The sequence below is a fragment of the Ahaetulla prasina genome, chromosome 2, assembly GCF_028640845.1.
Source record: "Ahaetulla prasina isolate Xishuangbanna chromosome 2, ASM2864084v1, whole genome shotgun sequence".
In the NCBI taxonomy this organism is placed as follows: Eukaryota; Metazoa; Chordata; class Lepidosauria; order Squamata; family Colubridae; genus Ahaetulla; species Ahaetulla prasina.
The window spans coordinates 198,118,601-198,138,336 of NC_080540.1; the positions used below are offsets into that span (position 1 = coordinate 198,118,601).

The window sequence follows — 19,736 nt, forward strand, 5'->3', positions numbered from 1 at the left end:
CAGCGTACTGCTGGTATCTCACCCCAAAGCCACTGATGATCTCACCCAGCGGCTTCATATAGATGTTGAACAGCAGGGGGGAGAGGGTCGACCCTGCGGGACCCCACAAGTGAGGCCCCCCGCGGCCGACCTCTGCCCCCCCGTCAACACCGTCTGCGACCGGTCAGAGAGATAGGAGGAGAACCACCGATATACGGTGCCTCCCACTCCCAATCCCTCCAACCGGCGCAGCAGGATACCATGGTCGATGGTATCAAAAGCCGCTGAGAGGTCTAACAGGACCAGAGCAGAGGAATAACCTGTCCCTGGCCCTCCAGAGATCATCCACCAATGCGACCAAAGCCGCTCTGTGCTGTATCCGGGTCGGAAACCGGACTGGAACGGGTCCAGATAGACATCTTCATCCAGGTACTGGGGTAGCTGTCGAGCCACGGCACTCTCTACAACCTTCGCAACAAAGCGAAGATTGGAGATCGGACGATAGTTACTTAAAATAGCTGGGTCCAGAGAAGGCTTCTTAAGGAGGGGTCTCACCACCGCCTCTTTCAAGGCGGCGGGGAAAACTCCCTCCAACAAAGAAGCATTGATAATCCTCTGGAACCAGCCTCGTGTCACTTCCTGAGTAGCCAGTACCAGCCAGGAAGGGCACGGGTCCAGTAAACATGTCGTGGCATGGAGCCTCCCCAATAACCTGTCCACGTATAATAGCAGGCTGGCTTGGAATTTTAGGAGATGTATTCCCAAGACACCAAGATCATGTCAGGTTGCAAAAGACTAATCAGCTGTCAGAAAACCAGTCCTCCAACTGTCCTTCATGAGCCGCTATTTCCTGGCTGTACTTATCTCCCAAAGCCACTTATAAAAATACTGCCTCATCTAGTTGCCTTATTCTGTGATACACTGGCAGAATAATGCTGGCAGAACACACTCAAATAAATAAGTAGGGACAGGAGCAACCAGTCCTTTCCAACAAGACATTGAAAGTAATCGTGCATTGTTCTGTTTATGTTTTATATGCTGGTCTTCCATCTCATCTACCCTTGTAAAATGGATCAGCATAAAGTCTGATTTGACTCAAAACACACAATACGAGGAAAATAATAGGACTCAGCTTAGTGTAGCCTTCTCCAACTACCTCTCTTTTATATATGAAAGAACTACAATTCCTAGAATTATTTATTCAACTCATTGGGAATTCTGATCACTGTAGTCCAACTCCCCTGGAGGGCATCACTTGAATCCACCAGCAACTAAGCATCTTTTCTCTCAGAAAAGAAAGACAAAGAACTCCAAAGATTAATTTTGGAAGAAGATACAAAAAGAGTTACCTCAATTCACAATAATAAATGTGAGGGAAGGGAGGCTGTAAGTCTATTGTGGTCACATGACTTGTCACTTAACAATCTCGTTGTTTAGCAATGGAATTTCCAGTCCCAACTGAAGATTAAATGGATAAATTCTGATTCAACTTCACAGATTTTTTAATAAAGTGGTCTATTATCAAAGCAAAGCTTGCCATTTACAGAATACCAAGTAAAGATACATAAACAAAGCAAGCCTATAAACAAAGTAAGCCTGGTCTATTATTATTTCAGGGAGTTTAATGGAATATTTTTTCCTCAACCACCTTCCCACTGGAAGTCCAATAAAAAATACATGTGACAAAGGATTAGAATTGCCCCGGTTCTAGTTCTCCTATCATCTGAAAGTTGGATTTCATAGTTCATTACCAAAGAAAGCACCCAACAAACCCAGGACCAAGAAGTGTGGCTTTCCTAGCAAACAGGGGCCCACAGGTGGGACCAGAAGGCCTTTCTAGGAGCCTGAGGAGGGCAAAAACTGCATTCTCCACCCCCAGAGGGCCTCCAGAGACCGGGAACAGCCTGTTTCCTGATTTCCAGTAGGCCTGGAAGGCCTAAATATCAGCTGGCCGGTGTGTGCATGAGTGCTGGAGCTGAGCTAGGGCAATGCTCGCATGCCCACAGATATGGCTTCACATGCCACCTGTGGCATTTATGTCATAGGTTTGCCATCACGGCCCTATACCATTTCAGACAAGCGGCTGTCCAGTCTCTTCTTAAAAACCTCCAATGATGGAGCACCCATGACTTCATTCCACTGGTTAATTGTTCTCACTGTTGGGAAATTTCTTCTTAGCTCTAAGTTGCTTCTCTCCTTGATTAGTTTTCATTCATTGTTTCTTGTCTTGCCTTCTGGTGCTTTGGAGAATAGGCTGATCTTTGGAGAATAGGCTGACCCTCTCTTCTTGGTGGCAATCCCTCAAATATTGGAACACTGCTATCATGTCACTCCTAGTCTTTCTTTTCATTAGACTAGCCATACCCAATTTGTGCAACCTTTCTTCATATACATATTTTACCCTCCAGCCCAGTGGGGAAATTCAGCCTGTTCTATCTGGCTCAGGCGAACTCGTAGCACTGGCGGCGGTAGGCTCCGGCCACCCACCCAGATGTCATCACGTCCCATTTTTGACCCTCTGTGCATGTGCAGAAGGCTCTGTGCATGTGTGGAGGAGGCGTGCACGCTCATATTTGTGAACTGGTAGCGAAGGTAAGTGAATTTCACCCCTGCTCCAGCCTCCTAAGAAACTTTGTTGCTTTTCTCTGCACTCTTTCCAAAATCATGGTCCAACATGCAAATGAGAAAAAGTGATTAAAAAAAATAGACATTAGGCAAGGCTGTGTGATTGTTATCATCTTTGTATTATTGTAACACTATAAATAAAGGCCACAAAAATGACAGTCTTGTTAAGCCTACAATTAACCAGGTGAAGACAATCCTATAGGTAATAAAATGTTCACATGCTTTAACTCCGGTTAAAGTTGCTGTTCTGTCTACCTTTACCTTCTGTGGGCTCCCGTAAATAGCTGTTTAAGCATTTGAAAATGAAGATAATTCACTCCTACAAAATTTTAGGAGGCTATAAAACCTCTAAATGCTTCCATCTAGCAATTTCAATGGCAAGGAATACTTTAAAAAAAAAAGGAAGTTACAACGAACTGTGGAAATCAAATGAAGATCTCAAAGATCAAGAAAGATCTCTGCTAGAATGGTCTTATCTGTAAAACAAACCCAGAGGTCGCTTCAAACAATCTGCTGAAAAGTTTAGCTGACAGTGGAACATTGTGGTGTTGCTTATACAATAATGGTCCATATGGGACAGTTTGTCAGTTCTCTAATCTCATGACAAAATACATTGTCTAAAGTATGTAAAAAGAAACCCTGGTAAACTTGAAGTGTTTTGGAACAAAATGCTTTGGAATGATGAAACAAAAATTGAGCTATTCAGCTACAAACCACACAAGAAATGTTGGGAGCAAAAAAGGGCAAAACATTTGAGGAAAAGCATACTTTGGCAACCATTTTAAGTATAAGGATTACTCTATTATACTTTGGCAGCCAAAACATAGGAAATATTGTGGGCATAGAAGAATGATTCAGCCAAACACCATCATGTTCTTTGCATTTAATGTCTGAAGTCTTGAAGAAACTGAAGTTGAAAAAAAAGTTTGATATTTCAGCAAGACAACAGCCTGAAACATTCTTCCAAATAAACCATTTAGTACTTATAGGAAAAATATATATAAAGGTATTACAATTGTCTTCAGAGTCCTCAGACTTGAATGTTATTTAGAATTTGTGAGATTTCAAGCATACAGTGCATGCAAGAAATTCTAATAATATTTCTGAGTCCTAAGAATTCTGCAAGAACTAGCGTGGGAAAAGATACAAAGAGCAAGAATAGGAAGACTCTTTGTTGGCTATTTGAACTCTTTGAAAGCTGTTATTTCTGCTGAAGGAGCTATTGCAAAACATTGAGTGAAATATTATGCTTTTTAATTTTAACCCGAACCTCATTTATTATGATTGTAATAAACATTTAATTGAGTGAAAAGGTTAGAGTGCTATGTGTAGCATTTTTATTTGATTCTCTAAACTAATGAATATAGATAGCAGCTATACATTAGGATTTGAAGAAAAATGTATTTAGCATTGTACCATATGGAGGTTGTGTCGGTTTCTGTTCACTCAAGTATTTATTTATAATAAATAAATGTTCAAGTTGCATGTTCAAGTTTACTTTGTCTTATGACCATGCCAAAAATAGACTTGTGTGCTGGTCATTAACACTGATGTAATATCCACATAGGAAGTCTCTTCTAAGGTGAGGTGGCAATGAATAACATTAACTGACATTATGAAATTAAACTATACAACTTAAACTATTCTAAGACAAACAGAATTATAATCAAGAAGCAAATATGCTCAAATGGTTCACAAAGTGGAATTAAAGTGTAAATATTTATTGTGCAAAATAGCAATATTCTGTAATGTTGAGAGATATATGCATAATTCCTTAAAAATATTGCTATAATTAAACTACCTACACTGCTAGCAGACAGCAATCCATTTACAATAATCTGTACATAATTAAACACTGCAAGCAATCATTTAATTGGAGAAGTCAGACAAGGAACTCTTGTCAACTCTGTGTGAAGATGATAAGGAAGTCACAGTTTAAAAAACATAATTGCATTTAAAATTTCCCTAACATGGTAATTTTACCATAGAACTCTATCCATTAAATGTTGCATGATTCCAGAGCACTTCCAGATTTTTGATTGCTAAGGAACAACCTCCTGAATTAAAACTGAAAGGATGTTCTACTTTTATATTATAAATGGTATTAGAGTACGTAGAAATACTGCTCGCTGTGTTTCAACATGCTATTGTTCATCGTATGTCTCCTGTCTGGAAGAGAGCAAGTTTAAAGCATCTGACTCATGCAAAGATGCACCATGAAACACAATTTTCATAACTGACTGTAATGTGTCTGTATCAGAAGAGAATGAATATTCCTATCCATGGCCATCTGTAGTGGAGGACAAGGAGAGCAAATGATGAAATTTGTGTAACATTGTGCAAATGTTGTAACTTTCATATTGTGTTAGATGCTAGGAAAAAAAGTATGCTAATTGTGACATCTATACGACGACGAGTGAAAAGAATTACTGTTTTGGTGTCACTGCAGTTTGCTGAGGATACCACTGGTTATCATATGTAATGAACGTCCTGGAGCAAAATTATTTTCTTTAGGGGAGCCTGATCAGTCAGAGGAAAAATGAGTGAATTATATGGATACATGTGCCATCCTATGGGGGTATTGAACTCATAGGATGTTTAATTAAAATATATACTGTTACCAACTAGCAGTTATCTTATGGCCTACTACTAATATACTCCAGCTGGCACACAAAATGAGTATAACCAGCTCAGAGCAGAAAACATCTCAGCTTGCCAAAATCAGTATGGGGTTTCTACAGATTCATTCATTCATTCATTCATTCATTCATTCATTCATTCATTCATTCATTCATTCATCCATTCGTTCCAATTTTTATACCGCCCTTCTCCCAAAGGACTCAGGGCGGTTTACAGCCAGATAAAACAACGAGTATAAAAATTAAAAATGAATTTAAAAGACTAATACGAAATTGGCTGAAAACTATAAAACCAGTAAAACCCCCATTAAAACTATTAGGCCAGTCCTATACGATAGACTAAAAACGTCTTCAGCTCGCGCTGAAAGATCCGGAGGTCAGGGAGTTGGCGTAGCCCTGAAGACAGCTCGTTCCATAGGGCTGGAGCCCGCACAGAGAAGGCCCTCCCCCTGGGGGTCGCCAGTCGACATTGTCTGGCCGACGGCACCCTGAGGAGGCCCTCTCTGTGGGAGCACACTGGTCGATGGGAGGCCACCGGTAGCAGCAGGCAGTCCTGCTGTCATTCTGAAATGAAAGTGTTATTTAGCAATAGAACTAAAAGTGCATTCTATAATCTTTAAAGGTATAGAACCACTACCACCAAGAAGATATACATATATTCATACATACATATACATAGAGGTGTGTGTGTGTGTGTGTGTGTGTAAGCCATAGTATAGTTTTCTTTCTCTCCCTCATTATAAAGAACACTCCTTCATTGAGACAAAACCATTTTTGTATGTGTATCTGTGTAGCTTTTTCCTCATTATTGTTTCATTCCAGCCTTTTCCTCTCTGGAGGCAGTATTGGATTGAATCTCCTAAAGTGATGGGAGTTTTCTAATCCCATCATTTCCAATATACACTCCAATGAATACATCTCAAGGCCATCAGCTACAGAAAAGTAAACCTAATCTATCAGCTGCAGAATAGTGACATGGAAGAAGCAGAGAGCTACACCTTCTGCTTTTTCTTAACAAAACATTAATGAAGAAGAAAGGATAGCTTTTATAACAATGCACAAATGTATGCTTTTTTACTTAACCACTTAAATGGTTACTGTAAGAAATGCATATATTGATGTTCTTGGCAAAATCTGAATTGACTGATGTTTTCTCCCAATTATAAAAAGGCTGTGCTACAATCCCTGATGATATTTGAACGTTTGATAATACAAACATTTACATTACTTCAAAATATTATATGAAACTGTCATACATGAAATTAAAGTACATATTAAATATTTCCTACGCTAGCTTTTTGCTCAGAACTGCAAAAGACAGAACCTGAAATCTTGGCTGATCTCAGAAAAAAATCTAAACTAGGCTAAAATCATATCTAGTTACTATTTGCATAAGAGACCAAAACAAAATCCCAAAGGGTAGGATAGATTGGGAAATTTAAAAGAAAATCCCCCAAGAAGACAGTGGTAAAGCAGTTCAATAATATTTCTAAGAAAAATGTCCACATGGACTACCAAAAACAGTTTTTAGAGATTCTCCTGAGAAATTTCCATTGGGTCAAGAAACAGGGAGAGATACAGTGTTATACAGGTAGGGCAAAAATGGTAGCTTATGTTCTAACTCAAGGCCTGCAGGCTGATATGGCCCGCAGGGTGCTTAAATCTGGCCTGTGGGCCTGCCCTGGAAACAGCGAAGGACTGGCCTGCGGTGCCTTTGCCAGCGAAAACAGAGCTTGGGAGGGCCGCCCAGTTTTCACTGGCAGCGGGTGCTGGAGGTTGTTGTGGCTGAAAACAGAGCCTCAATGAGTGACGTTGAGCTGGCCACACCCACCAACCCTGATGCATCCCTCAATAAAATCAAGTTTGACATCCCTGTTCTAATCTAATCCAATGATTTTCTTACTTCTGTCTTCCTCTCATAAACAAGGACAGCTGCAAGGCCAAAGGATTTTGCATATTTTATTATTTACAATTCAAAAAGGGTTTGCAGTATGAGAATTTGTCTTCTTGCTGTAGGTATTTTGCTACTGTAACAATCACATATTAAATATTGAGATAGCTATTTCAGTGTCACACCACTATTTTGTCATATATTCCCTCCAGATGAAAAGAAGAAAAAAATCCTCTCTAAATCGCATATAATCATCATCACACCCTTTTCAAGCATCCACTAACTCTAGAAAATAATAAAAACTAACTTCAAAGAATCTTTATGTTTGCAAATTTTATTTTTTATTTATAATAAAATTATTATAATATAATATATTATTATAATATAATAATGTATTAGAATGAAAACTGCAACCGAACTACAGAATAGCAGTTTAAAAAAGATAAACTGGCAACTGCGATGAAAAAAACAATTTTTCATATTTTTTTAGAAACTACTTATAATGAAATTTCTAACATGCATTATGCAATAGTGCTTGGTTTCTGGACTTGGAAGGATGAGTGAATGAAATTAAATGTACCTCTCCCATCTTGCCTATCTACAGAAGGTTTCTAAGGGTATGGAGATGCTACTTTTACAGCGAGACTCTTGGTTTTTCATACTGAAATAATGGATTTTACAATAATGTTTGCCCTCAGTTTAATTCAGTATGTTGAGGGAATAGTAGAAAAACTGCAATATCCAATTTTAAAAAGTGAAAAGAATGCCTGCTACTTAAATGGAAAAGAAAAAGGTCACAATCACTATTCTTCTCTTTGAATATCCATTTACCCTGAGTTAAATTCATATCACTGCACTACCATTTCCAAAGATTCAAAGATTCACTACCATTCCCAAAGATTGTAATTTCTATAAGATTTGTGGGGAAATGTCAGTATTTGGCTTCTGCTTTAAACAAGAGGAGAAAAACATGGTTATCTACTAAACACATATTTGGGATGTAATCACTTCAATCGTCCTATGTGGGCAGAATATGAACGCTGGCTGTAGACTTATATGCTTTGCCTATGCTTCTCCAAAGTGCTATGCTTCTCCAAACTAGAACATCTCTAGTTTTTTTGAATCAAAGTAGCATAATTGCCTAAATACATGTAAATACATTTAGCATTCACTTCTGTATGTACTGAGCAGAACAAGGATAAAGCGAGGACTTAACACCAGGGGTGGGATTCTACTGGTTCGGACTGATTTGGGTGAACCGGTAGTTCCGATGATCAGCTGGGAGTGAACTGGTTCACTCCTACGATCAGCTGGGCCCGCTCGTTTGTGCGCTTTACTTACCTATATCTTCACAGCTGATTAGCGCTGAGGAGCGCGTGATCACTGAACCGGTTGTTAAGCCAGTAGGATCCCACAACTGCTTAACACCCAGAGTTATGGTATGTGTGGAAAGAGACAGATAGCAATTTCCACAGCTTAAGTGCTTGAATGGCATCTTATAAGGTAAGTATGAAGTTGTTTGAGTAGACTTCTGCTTTGGTTCATAAATTAATTTGGGATTGGCTCCAAAGAGATGAGGCATCAAAGGTGGTAATACAATCCATGTAGATTGAATGTTTAGACCTGGCCTTCCATTCTGTGATGTTCCATGGGAAGACAGTCAACATTCTAAGACTATTTGGATCAATCACAATTTCCAGCAGGTGGTATTGGGAACAGCACCCTCCACTTAACATGAAGGCATGCTCTTTTGTTCTCATTAGAGACAGTTTAAAGCAGGGATTTCAACTGGTGGCCTGTGGGCAGGATGCGTGACGTAAGGCCATGCCCACCCCAGCTCTGCGAATGGGAAAAACATCGCGAAACATCACGTAATGGCAACATGACGCTGTGAGTTTGACACCTGCAGTTCAGAGATACTAGGTTGAGTATTGGGGTGAACAATTTGGGATGCAGCATGAGATTTATAACTGGGATCCTGACTCTGAATCTTTGTAAACAGTGTAATATTTGCTCCTCTTTTGCATTACTAGGTGCATGGATCGATTGTGGTGCATAAATTAAAGTTATTAATTTATGTTCAGGAAATCTAAATTTGTTGATTATGGTAGATAATTAGGAATCAATGTGACAAGAATCATCCTGGCAAAAACTGGAATAATATGGGTCCTCAAAATAGGTTATTTTGATGGTGGATTTTAACTAAGTGCACTCAAGCAATACAACTGGTCAGTTGGACCTTGCCGGGAATGTGTTTTCTGAGCAGACAAGTCCCTCTTTTCAGTCTGCCAAGATATTTAAATCAAATAACCGTTGCCAACCTCTAAAGAGCTTGAACAACATTAGCACGTTTAAATGTGTTTCCAACAGCTGTGCCTGAAGGAAATTTTTTATAAATTTTTTATGACTAAGGCTGCGCCCTTGGGAAGGACCCAATTGAATCCACAGCCTCTGACCTACTATACTGCACCTTCTATAAGGATTCAAGAGCCCATTTCTTAACATTGTTACTAGGTAAAGTACTGAGACAATTCTGAATTTTTATATACAGTTACCATTATCAGTATGATTTCTTGAATATGACAACAATCTTTATACAGCTTGTAAAAATTGTCATGCCTTGATTTATTGATTTATTGATTTATTGATTTATTATATTTGTATGCCGCCCTTCTCCTGAAGGACTCAGGGCGGTTCACAGCCAGTAAAAGATCATCAGGATAATCCACTTATAATTTTACTTAAAATAAAAACTATTTATTTTCTTAGTTTGCAGAACTATGGTCAGTGATTACTAAAGAATGAAAACATCATATTATAGTTTTATGTTTTTTATTTTTACAATAAAGCTATTTCTTTTTTAAAAATGAATTTATATATTCCTGAACTAGGATTCAAGATCCAGACCTCTTGTTCAATCTTTTCCTAACTGGCACATTCCAAATATCTTAGTGCTGCAATTCTCAGAATTAACAGCCATCATGGATTTCCTATAAAATTTTGAATAACATAGTCTTTACGTTAGGTGTTTTTTTTTTTGTATAAATAAAGCTTCTTTTGAACTAGAGACAATTAGTCCAATGTTCAGTTTCCAGCCTCAACTAGTAGAATACTTCTAAAGATACAAAGATTGGAGAACTAAATTCTAGTTCAACTGGAAAACACCAGATTCCGGAAAACTGAACGTCATAGACTAGATATCCCATAGCAGTAGGATCATCTCCAACTGGCTCTCCAATCCAAAAAGCCTCAATTTTTAGCATCTCCTAATTATAGAAAGCAAGGCTCAACAATTGCTTGGACAAATTAAAAATATCTGCTCATGAGACAATATAGTAGCAAAAGCTTATCTATGTGCAATAGATGGCATTATCTATGGATCCAATACATTTGGCTGCCTAGCTTGAGTTCCCATAAAAGTTTTCTAGCAAGCATTATTATAAACTTATTCTGTTTCTGCAAAGTAGTATCTGTTTTCTATATAAACTTATACTGTTTCTACTAAAGTAGGATCTGTTTTCTATCCAAGAACCTTATAAACTAAATAATCCTTCTATCAAGCAAATATAAATGAAGCAAGCCCATATATTTTTTTTTCATTCTAGATCAGGGGTAGTTGACCTTTTTATACCTACTGCCTACTTTTGTATCTCTATTAGTAGTAAACTTTTCTAACCGCCCACCGGTTCCACAGTAATGCCTTGTATATCATCGTCTGCGCATGCCTCTTGTGCATCGTGGATTGGGTTTTGGAGGGGGGGGTGCTGGCTACCAGTTCTGCTTGTCTGTTATAGCTGGGTGGTGTGGGGGGAGATGCGCGAGCTATTCTGAGATGAGGCTCTTTTGTTTGTGGTCGCACTATAGTGCCATTTAGTTTCACTTACGTAACATGAACTAAACTTATGTGTGAGTGATACAAATAGTATATTTTCAGAAATTTAAATTATCACGGGGAATGTTATGAAAACCTACTGAAAATGTTTTTAAATAATGCTATGAACATTTTTTAAAAAGTCAATTAAATTAAAAAAAAGGAAAGTGCTTCAGTATTGGACAAAACCACTACCGCCCCCCATGAAAGCTGGAACACCCACTAGTGGGCGGTAGGGACCAGGTTGACTACCACTGTTCTAGATGAAGAACTGCCACATTCTGCAGGTATTATGTTTAGCATATATGATTAAACCAGATATGCTGAATTTAAACAGAAATCGATCCAGGTTCATGCTACCAACGGAAGCAACTGAGTACAAAGATCTTTAAGGTAAAAGGTAAAGGTTTCCCTCGCACATATGTGCTAGTCGTTGCCGACTCTAGGGGGCGGTGCTCATCTCCGTTTCAAAGCCGAAGAGCCAGTGCTGTCCGAAGACGTCTCTGTGGTCACGTGGCTGGCATGACTCAACGCCAAAGGCGCACGGAACGCTGTTACCTTCCCACCAAAAGTGGTCCCTATTTTTTCTACTTGCATTTTTATGTGCTTTCGAAACTGCTAGGTTGGCAGAAGCTGGGACAAGTAACGGGAGCTTACCCCGTTACACGGCAGCACTAGGGATTCGAAACGCTGAGCTGCCGACCTTTCGATCGACAAGCTCAACGTCCTAGACCCTGAGCCACCGTGTCCCTTTTATCTTTAAGGTATTTAATATAAAAATGGCTTTAAGAAAAAATAAGAAACCTCTAGTAATACATCCAATTGTAAGTACAGGCTGCAAAGCAATAAAGACACATTGTTGGCTTTAGCTCTGTAAGTGTTGGTTAGACTTAAGTTTTACCTAATTCATGAAAAAAGGAGCACCACATGGTGCATTTTATTCTTCCTATTAAGCAATAAACCAATTGTGACTGTGCTTTTTCTGTTGCATTTAGATGCTGAACCAATAATTTCATACGATGTCGGATTTGAATAATTCTCAGCAGCGGAAATTTCAACGCTTCAAACCCAAATTGAGACAAGTTTCTGTCACAGAAATACATCACTATTTCCTTACATGCTCCAATAATCCAAGATCGTTTGAGGCAGGCTATTCCTGTTCAGTTATCAAGCTCAAATTATTCTACTCCAGGCACATTATACAAAACTTAATTGACTTAGAAGATTTTAATGCTGGGAAAGATGGAAAGAAAGAGAGGTAGAAGACAACTACCAGCAGCAAGGTGGATAGACTTCTAGTGGCAATCATTTTCATCATAGAGAAACTCTATCTATTTGGATGCCAGGAGTCAAAAATGACTTGATTGCACATAATCAGTCAATCAATCAATGAACCAACCAACCAACCAACCAAACAAACAAACAAACAATTCCTGCTAAATTCATGTCTTAAGACATACTATTTTCTTTAATAAATGGAAAGTTTTCAGTTTCATAAACATTTCTATGTTGTTCATGTATCTTAGAACAGGATCTAAACTATATTATTTTATGATAACTTATGATACATATATGACTGATCCCACATTTCAGCTTAAAGTGGCATGCACTTCTTTCCCTAATTTTTGCACCTCACGGTAGAGTCGATCTTGCAGTCAGAATAGTACATTATAATTCATAAGATTACACCACTGCTTCTCTAGAAGTCTCTGAACTTTAAAGTTGTAATGGTTTTTATCTTTTTATTTTTCTAAGATTATTTTTTCTGGAATAAAACCAGAATTATTTGAGTAAAATTTATTTTTTCTTCTCTAAGAGAATCAATCTGATGGTTATTTTGTTTCAGATGCTAAACGTTGGTACTCTTGCTTTGCAATTTTGATGTTTAACCTTGACTTGACAGCAGGTTGTTCAGAACATAGAGATATATTTGATAGTTTTATAGTAATATCCTGAGAAGTAATGTTGCGGTACTGTATAATTTAAAATGGAAAAAGACATGAAATATTAAAGTAATAGGTCTGGTTAGAAATAATTTAATTAGTAAAATGGTGCTCAGAGCTTTTCATTTTTAAATAATAGAACAGGCCTAGTCATGCAGCAGAATGGAGCAATCTAGTTCACATTGCCCGAAACAGGAAGGGAGGAATAAAAGAAAGAAGGAAGGAATTTAAATGAACAAGACTGTTTAATGTTAATAGTGATGACAGTTAGGATGTCATTTTCAAGTTTTAAAAAGTTTTGGGCCTCCACTGACAATAAAATAACGTCAAACTCTTGTCAGTCTTCCAAATAGCCATGCTGAGACGCAGGTTGGAGAAGGCTTAACTATAAGCAATTGAATATAGTGGTGTTTAAAAGTTTGTGAACCCTTTTTAATTTTCAGTATTTCTGCATCAATACAACTTAAAACATGATCTGTTCTCCACACAAGCCCTATATTTCGATAAGGAGAACCCAATTAAGTAAATGAGTCAAAAACATTATACTTATTCATTGATTTATTTAGGAAAATAAACCGAAACTACGTATCCATGTGTGGCAAAAATATGTGAACCTCCAGGATTATCAGTCCATTTAAAAGAGAAATTAAGAGTCAGGTATTTTAAAAAGGGATGCAGTGGCTCAGTGACTAAGAAGCTGAGTTTGTAGATAGAAAGGTCGGCAGTTCAGTGGTTCGAATCCCTAGTGCACGTAACGGGGAGAGCTCCCGTTACTTGTCCCAGCTTCTGCCAACCTAGCAGTTTCAAAAGCACCTAAAAATGCAAGTAGAAAAATAGGGACCACCTTTGGTGGGAAGGTAACAGTGTTCCGTGAGCCTTTGGCGTTTAGTCATACCAGCCACATGACCATGGAGACGTCTTTGGACAGCGCTGGCTCTTTGGCTTTGAAACAGAGATGAGTGCCAACCCCCTAGAGTCGGGAACGACTAGCACCTACTGTATGTGTGAGGGGAACCTTTACCTTTACCTTATTTTGATAAGTGGATGATGATCAGATGTGATCATCTGCCTTGTTTAAGTAACAACATTCTGGTTAATCACTATCAAATACTTATTTTCATAAATTAAATAAATTAGAAGAAAGCTAATGTTTTGGAATGGCCAAATCGAACTCTTGACCTTAATCCTGTAGAAATATGATGGAAGGACCTAATGTGTGAGAAACATCCTTGTTTCAACATCCTTGAAGCTGTTCTGTTTGGAGGAATGGGCTAAAATTCCTCCAAGCTAATGCGCAGAACTAATCAACAGCTATTGGAAATGTGTACACCTGTTACTGAAAGCAAAGATTCACATAGTTTTGTAACACACAAATATATAGCTTTGGATCATTTCCCTCATATTCATGAAGAAGCCTACAAGAAATTCTCCACTTGTGACCATAATTGGGCTGGGAATTTTGGTCACTGATCGAAGCAGTCATTAAGTGAAATGCCATGTAACTACTTTGCTTAATGACAGCAGTCCTAGCTCTCCAGTTGCTGTCATTATGCAACAGTGTGGATTGTTAACTGGACCTCCAAGAGAGAGCACAAAGCCTCCCATGATGCTTAGGAGACCTGGACCCTCACCCTGCCCCACAAGGGAGAATGAATACTGAATACTTGCATGAATACTGATGTTCACTAGCATTTTTGTCAGATCTGAGATCTGTTCCTCTAGTGCACTATATGTTTTCTACTCCCTCAGTGAGTGAAACTTTTCTGAACTTTCCAGAGGGGAGGGGAAAACAACAGCCAATTCCAGAATTCTGAATGGGACAGCAGACTGCTGTTCGCTAGGATTTTCACCAGATTTGAGGTCTGTTCCTCTAGTGTGTGGGAGGATTTCTTCTACCTGCATGAAGGGGAGGGGAAATTCCTTGTCATGCTGGGGGAATGGAGCTGAAATCCAACGTCCCCTTGGCTTGCAACTTTTCCTCCAGCTTCCCTATTGACTTTCTGGGGAAGCCAGCAGAGAATATTGCAAATGGAGAATCCATAATCGCAGAGCATTTGGCAACCAGTTGTAAATACAAACAGGTTGCTAAGGTCCCAGACTGTCATATTACCTAAAGGTCTGAAGACCTAATACAAAAGATGGCTTCCAGGCCTGACAGAGGGAGTGGCAAGATGTTTTATAATGGTTGGAAGTGCTTTACAGGCACTCAAGCAGCCCTTCTGATGCTGTATTGACTGCAAATGGTCATTAAATGACTGGCTGTAAGTCGAGAGCTACTGTAATGTTTTGACTCATTTATTTAACTTGGTTCTCTTTATGTAGAGAACAGGCCACATTTTTAGGTCATATTGATGCAAATACTGAAAATCTAAAACGATTCACAAACTTTTAAGCACAGCGCACATATGTCCCCTTGCCCCAAATGAGAACGTTCTTAAGACTTTATGACATCTTAAAAAATTAGAGGAGAAATCTACAATATTTCACGAGGCGTTCAGCTTCTCCTTTGTGGCTACAATCCTGAGCACTAAATACCTGTTTACTCTAATCCGTGTACTGGATGAACAAAACTGCTAATTAGAATATTCAGCTAAGCAGAAAATCAGTAGAAAGCATTAGCATACACAGAAAAAGTCACCATTGATATATCTATGCTATCTATCTTCTACAAATGCAGTTTCACACAGGTTAAAAGTTCCACTCAGTTGTACAGAACAATACTTTTTAACAAGCAGATGTTGCCTCATTAATTGCAAGCAATTTAAGCATAACATCAAAATGCAACCCTCTGCCCAGAAAGCTGGTTAGGGAATCTCTTCTGTTAACAGCAACTGCCTTAACACACTTGTACCAGAAATTCAATTAACAATAAGGAATCATTCCAGAATCTGGTTATATAGTTATGAGTTACCGTCGCATTGATTTCAAGTGAAAAGAAATGAAGTAGCATCTCCTCAGGGCTTATTATACACAGAATGGCAATACCTTAGACAGCAGACACATCTACAACTCTGGCCTGCATCTCAATGATTTAGGAAGATAGTTCGTTCCTCCTGCCAATCAGGTTGTTAAGCTTTAGTAGGAGAATAAAGTATGTGAAATTAAAAGGCAATGAGGGTTTTAAAATGATTCAAATTCAATTCTGAAGGGCATAGTGAGGAAGGGCAAGTATGCATCTCTATAAGGTATGGAGGGTTTGCAGTAGCAGCTCCGGGAACATCTAAGGGACAATCCTATCTGCTATAATCTATTCATGTATTAGTATTTTGGATACAACTATATAGATATTCAGAAAATAGCAGAGAGAAAGAGAAGGAGAGAGAAAGAGATAGAAGAGAAATTCCCTCACTAAATAGAATAGCCTCATAGGCAAAATACTGAAAGACAAAGTAACTTTTGCAATGCGATTAAAAACAATTTTAAAAACAGGTCCTGAAATTTCATCTAATGCTCATTTTTTTCAGCTGATATAATTTCAATTTCCTACTTTACATGCATTTCAAGACAACGAAGGTGTGTTGAACAATCTCCCAAATGACTGTGTAGCAACCTCATCTATAATCTGAATCTATATATCACTGATACTAAACTATGCCTTTTCGGTTGTCAGATTAATTCACTTTCAAAGACCAATGTATCATCAGGTAAGAGAAAATTAAAAACTCCCTCTATGGCTGTCACTCCCATCAAAAATCCAATCTTTTATGAAAATTTAAGTGTCTGTGAAGTTAAATATGGAACAGGCATTAAGACTTTGAAAATCGTCATTATTTTGGCTCCAGCAAAATAAATAGTAAACAAATGTTACTGGATTTTTCTGTAACTAGTTCTGTAACTATTTCTGCAACCACAAATCCACCCATGACAAATTCCTATCTATGATCTCTTTTCCCTTTTTTTCAGCTTCTGAAACTTTGACAGATCTGTTTGAAGAAATGGTTATATTCAGTGGTGGGATTCAGCCAGTTCACACCTATTCGGGAGAACCGGTTGTTAACTTTCTAAGCAGTTCAGAGAACCGGGTGTTGGAAGAAATCTTATTTTGTTTTTTCCACTTTACAGGGCTAATCCTGTAAGGAAGGCAGGAAAGAAACATGCTGGTAGTGTTTCTAGCCTAATCTTTATTGCCCCGCTTACAGAAACTGCCTCTCTGGTTAACTCTTATTACATTGTAACAGCTAAGGCAAAGCGCCCATCAACATGAGTGATGTTGAGTTGGCCACGCCCACACGGTCACATGACCACCAAGCCACACCTACTCAGCTGGTCATTAGGGCAGAGAACTGGTTGTTAAATTATTTGAATCTCACCACTGGTTATATTATGTGCCAATGCCATATTGTGAGATCTACAGTACCTACCATGACTAACTCTGACAAACTGCCTATCAAATTGAGTAGACCACAGTTCCCCTATATCTTCTGACCCCCTAGCCATATTACTAGTTAAAACCAAAGCTGAGATTAAGGGCCGGAATAGCTCAGGCTGTTACGAAGCCTGTTATTAGAACCCAGTAGCCTGCAATTACTGCAGGTTCAAGCCCGGCCCAAGGTTGACTCAGCCTTCCATCCTTTATAAGGTAAGTAAAATGAGGACCCAGATTGTTGGGGGGGGCAATAAGTTGACTTTGTAAAAAATATACAAATAGAATGAGACTATTGCCTTATACACTGTAAGCCGCCCTGAGTCTTCGGAGAAGGGCGGGATATAAATGTAAACAACAAAAAAAAAAGAGATAAGAATTCAGATATGGAGCTATGATTGTTTCCAGAAAAGGCTTTTAGTGGTCCTCTGTAGGTTAATGCAAATTCCACTGTGAATTTGTGTACTGTGCCTGTAGCTTTGACCCAGTCTTGACAATTTCCCCTATCTATTGTTCAGAAGCGTGCTGCCTCTGAACAGCTTTCTGTTTGCTTTTCTTAGATCACAATAACATACACTAGACATCACAAAATCGTTCTATTATGTTCTAAAAACAACATCAACACTCCATACTTTAATATATCCTGCGAGACACAAAGCAGAACTGCAATGGTTTCCTTCAGAGGCTCTCACCTGCCAAAGCAGGAATGGTGACCTTATTCCATTCCCATGGCTGGTCATACTCATCTGCCGGCCTATCATCATCCTGTGGCAACTTGCTCTCTCTCAGGCGTTGACTCACAGCACTTTCTGAATCAGATTCCACACCGTTGCCTTCAGGTTCGTAAGGTGTGTCATACAGCTGGATGTCTTTTTGCTGGGGCTTCACACTGTCTTGCCTCTGTAACTCTGTCAGAATGGGAAAATAATTGGATTAATATTTCTGCTGGCATCAGCAGGCAAGGAAAAAAAGTTTATGTAGTGTAATTTAATATAAACATTACATTAACAGCAACAAGGAAAATGTGGATATGTAAGCTGCTAAAAGGTTTCCATGTTTAGCTTCTCTCAAATTGGAAAAAGAAGAAACAGAACAAAATCTCTGATAACAGTTTACCAAATGGCAATATAAATCTAACAAAATGTCAGGAAAGTTAAGAATCTATAGGAAATAGGTTCCTATAATTTCAGTAAGATTTTAGAGCAGAAAGGACATGCCAAGGGCTTATATGTGAATCAAGAGAATTCTTTATGACAGACCTTGAATCCACAGAACGGCTGGGCTGACCTTTTATTTATTTATTCATTCATTCATTCATTCATATATATTTTTATACCGCCCTTCTCCGAAGACTCAGGGCGGTGTACAGCAAATAAAACAACAAAAATCCAAAACAAATTAAAATACTATAACAAGTTTAAAAATCTAATTCAACCGCTGTATACTTAAAATATTAGCTAAATTTTTTCAAAAACTAAAACCCTGTTAAAAACCCGCTAAAACCCCCCATATTAAAATCAATCAGGCCAGCCCCGCTTGGTGAAAAAAGAAAGTCTTGAGCTCGCGTTTTAAAGGTCACCTCCTATAAGTTTTCACCTCCTATAAGTTTCTTAAGTCTTTCATAAATTTAAAGTATACCTATTATCCCTTAAAACTCTTGAAACGGCCTAAAAGAATCTTGCCCTCTTATGCACATACACAGTCGGAGGCTAGCCTCTGAGCTGGTGAAGCTTCAGCTTCCTGGCTTAACACATCTCCTCCAATGTGGCAGCATCTAAATGTGATGGTAAACAATGCTAAAATTTTCCACTAAGTTTTCTGGAGTCTGGTAGGGGAAGGCTGCTTCACAAAAAGCTCACATAATTTGCTACCCAACAAATCTAATACAGGTCATGAAGCTTGCTAGTTGTCATAATGCCATAGTTAAAGAAAAACAGAAGAACAATGGCAATAAGCTGTATCTGCATAGAGCTGGTCTAAATATACAGATATCAAAGCACCTTTAAGTTGTTTTGAATTTTAATTGTATTCAATAGGTGTAAAGGGTTTCCCTGAAAGTGATATCAAAAGACACCTTCCCTTTTATAAGCTATGCTCCAAGCACTATGTTAACATGATGGACTTTGACAGCTTTGCCTGGTATAGAATATCTAAACAGAACTGGGGCACTTTTTATCATGAAATTTATCATGCAGTTGCTACTGTTGCTCTAAGCTTTAAAATGCACCTTGGTATGCTCATGAAATTACAACGTGTGGTTACCCAACTTACTAGGGGCCCTAGCTTTCCAGATTGTAACACCATGGGAAATATTCCTTGGAGAGATGGGAATGGGGTGGCTAGAGCAAATCAAATGAATATTGTGAACAAAAGGGCTTTTTAGAAGCTACTTCAAATTCTGTTTGAAGATTACATCACAAAGCTT

At 38.5% G+C, this 19,736-nt stretch overlaps 1 protein-coding gene and 1 long non-coding RNA gene across 3 annotated transcripts in view; one reads left to right on the forward strand and one right to left on the reverse strand.

The window, feature by feature from the left end:
• Window positions 1–19,736, forward strand: part of LOC131190923 (uncharacterized) — a 112,889-nt gene that overhangs the window by 60,518 nt on the left and 32,635 nt on the right. Inside the window, exon 3 of one of the 2 annotated variants that reach the window (XR_009153364.1) lies at window positions 12,001–13,730. The exons of the other annotated variant lie outside the window; for it this stretch is intronic. This is a non-coding gene — a long non-coding RNA (uncharacterized LOC131190923). Of the gene's footprint in view, window positions 1–12,000; window positions 13,731–19,736 lie in introns of those variants that run through there. 2 annotated transcript variants of the gene reach the window in all.
• SHB (SH2 domain containing adaptor protein B) overlaps window positions 1–19,736 on the reverse strand; it is a 177,295-nt gene that overhangs the window by 52,311 nt on the left and 105,248 nt on the right. The window contains exon 3 of the mRNA XM_058168472.1: window positions 18,004–18,219. Coding sequence (XP_058024455.1) covers window positions 18,004–18,219 — 216 coding nt within the window. The remainder of the gene's footprint in view (window positions 1–18,003; window positions 18,220–19,736) is intronic.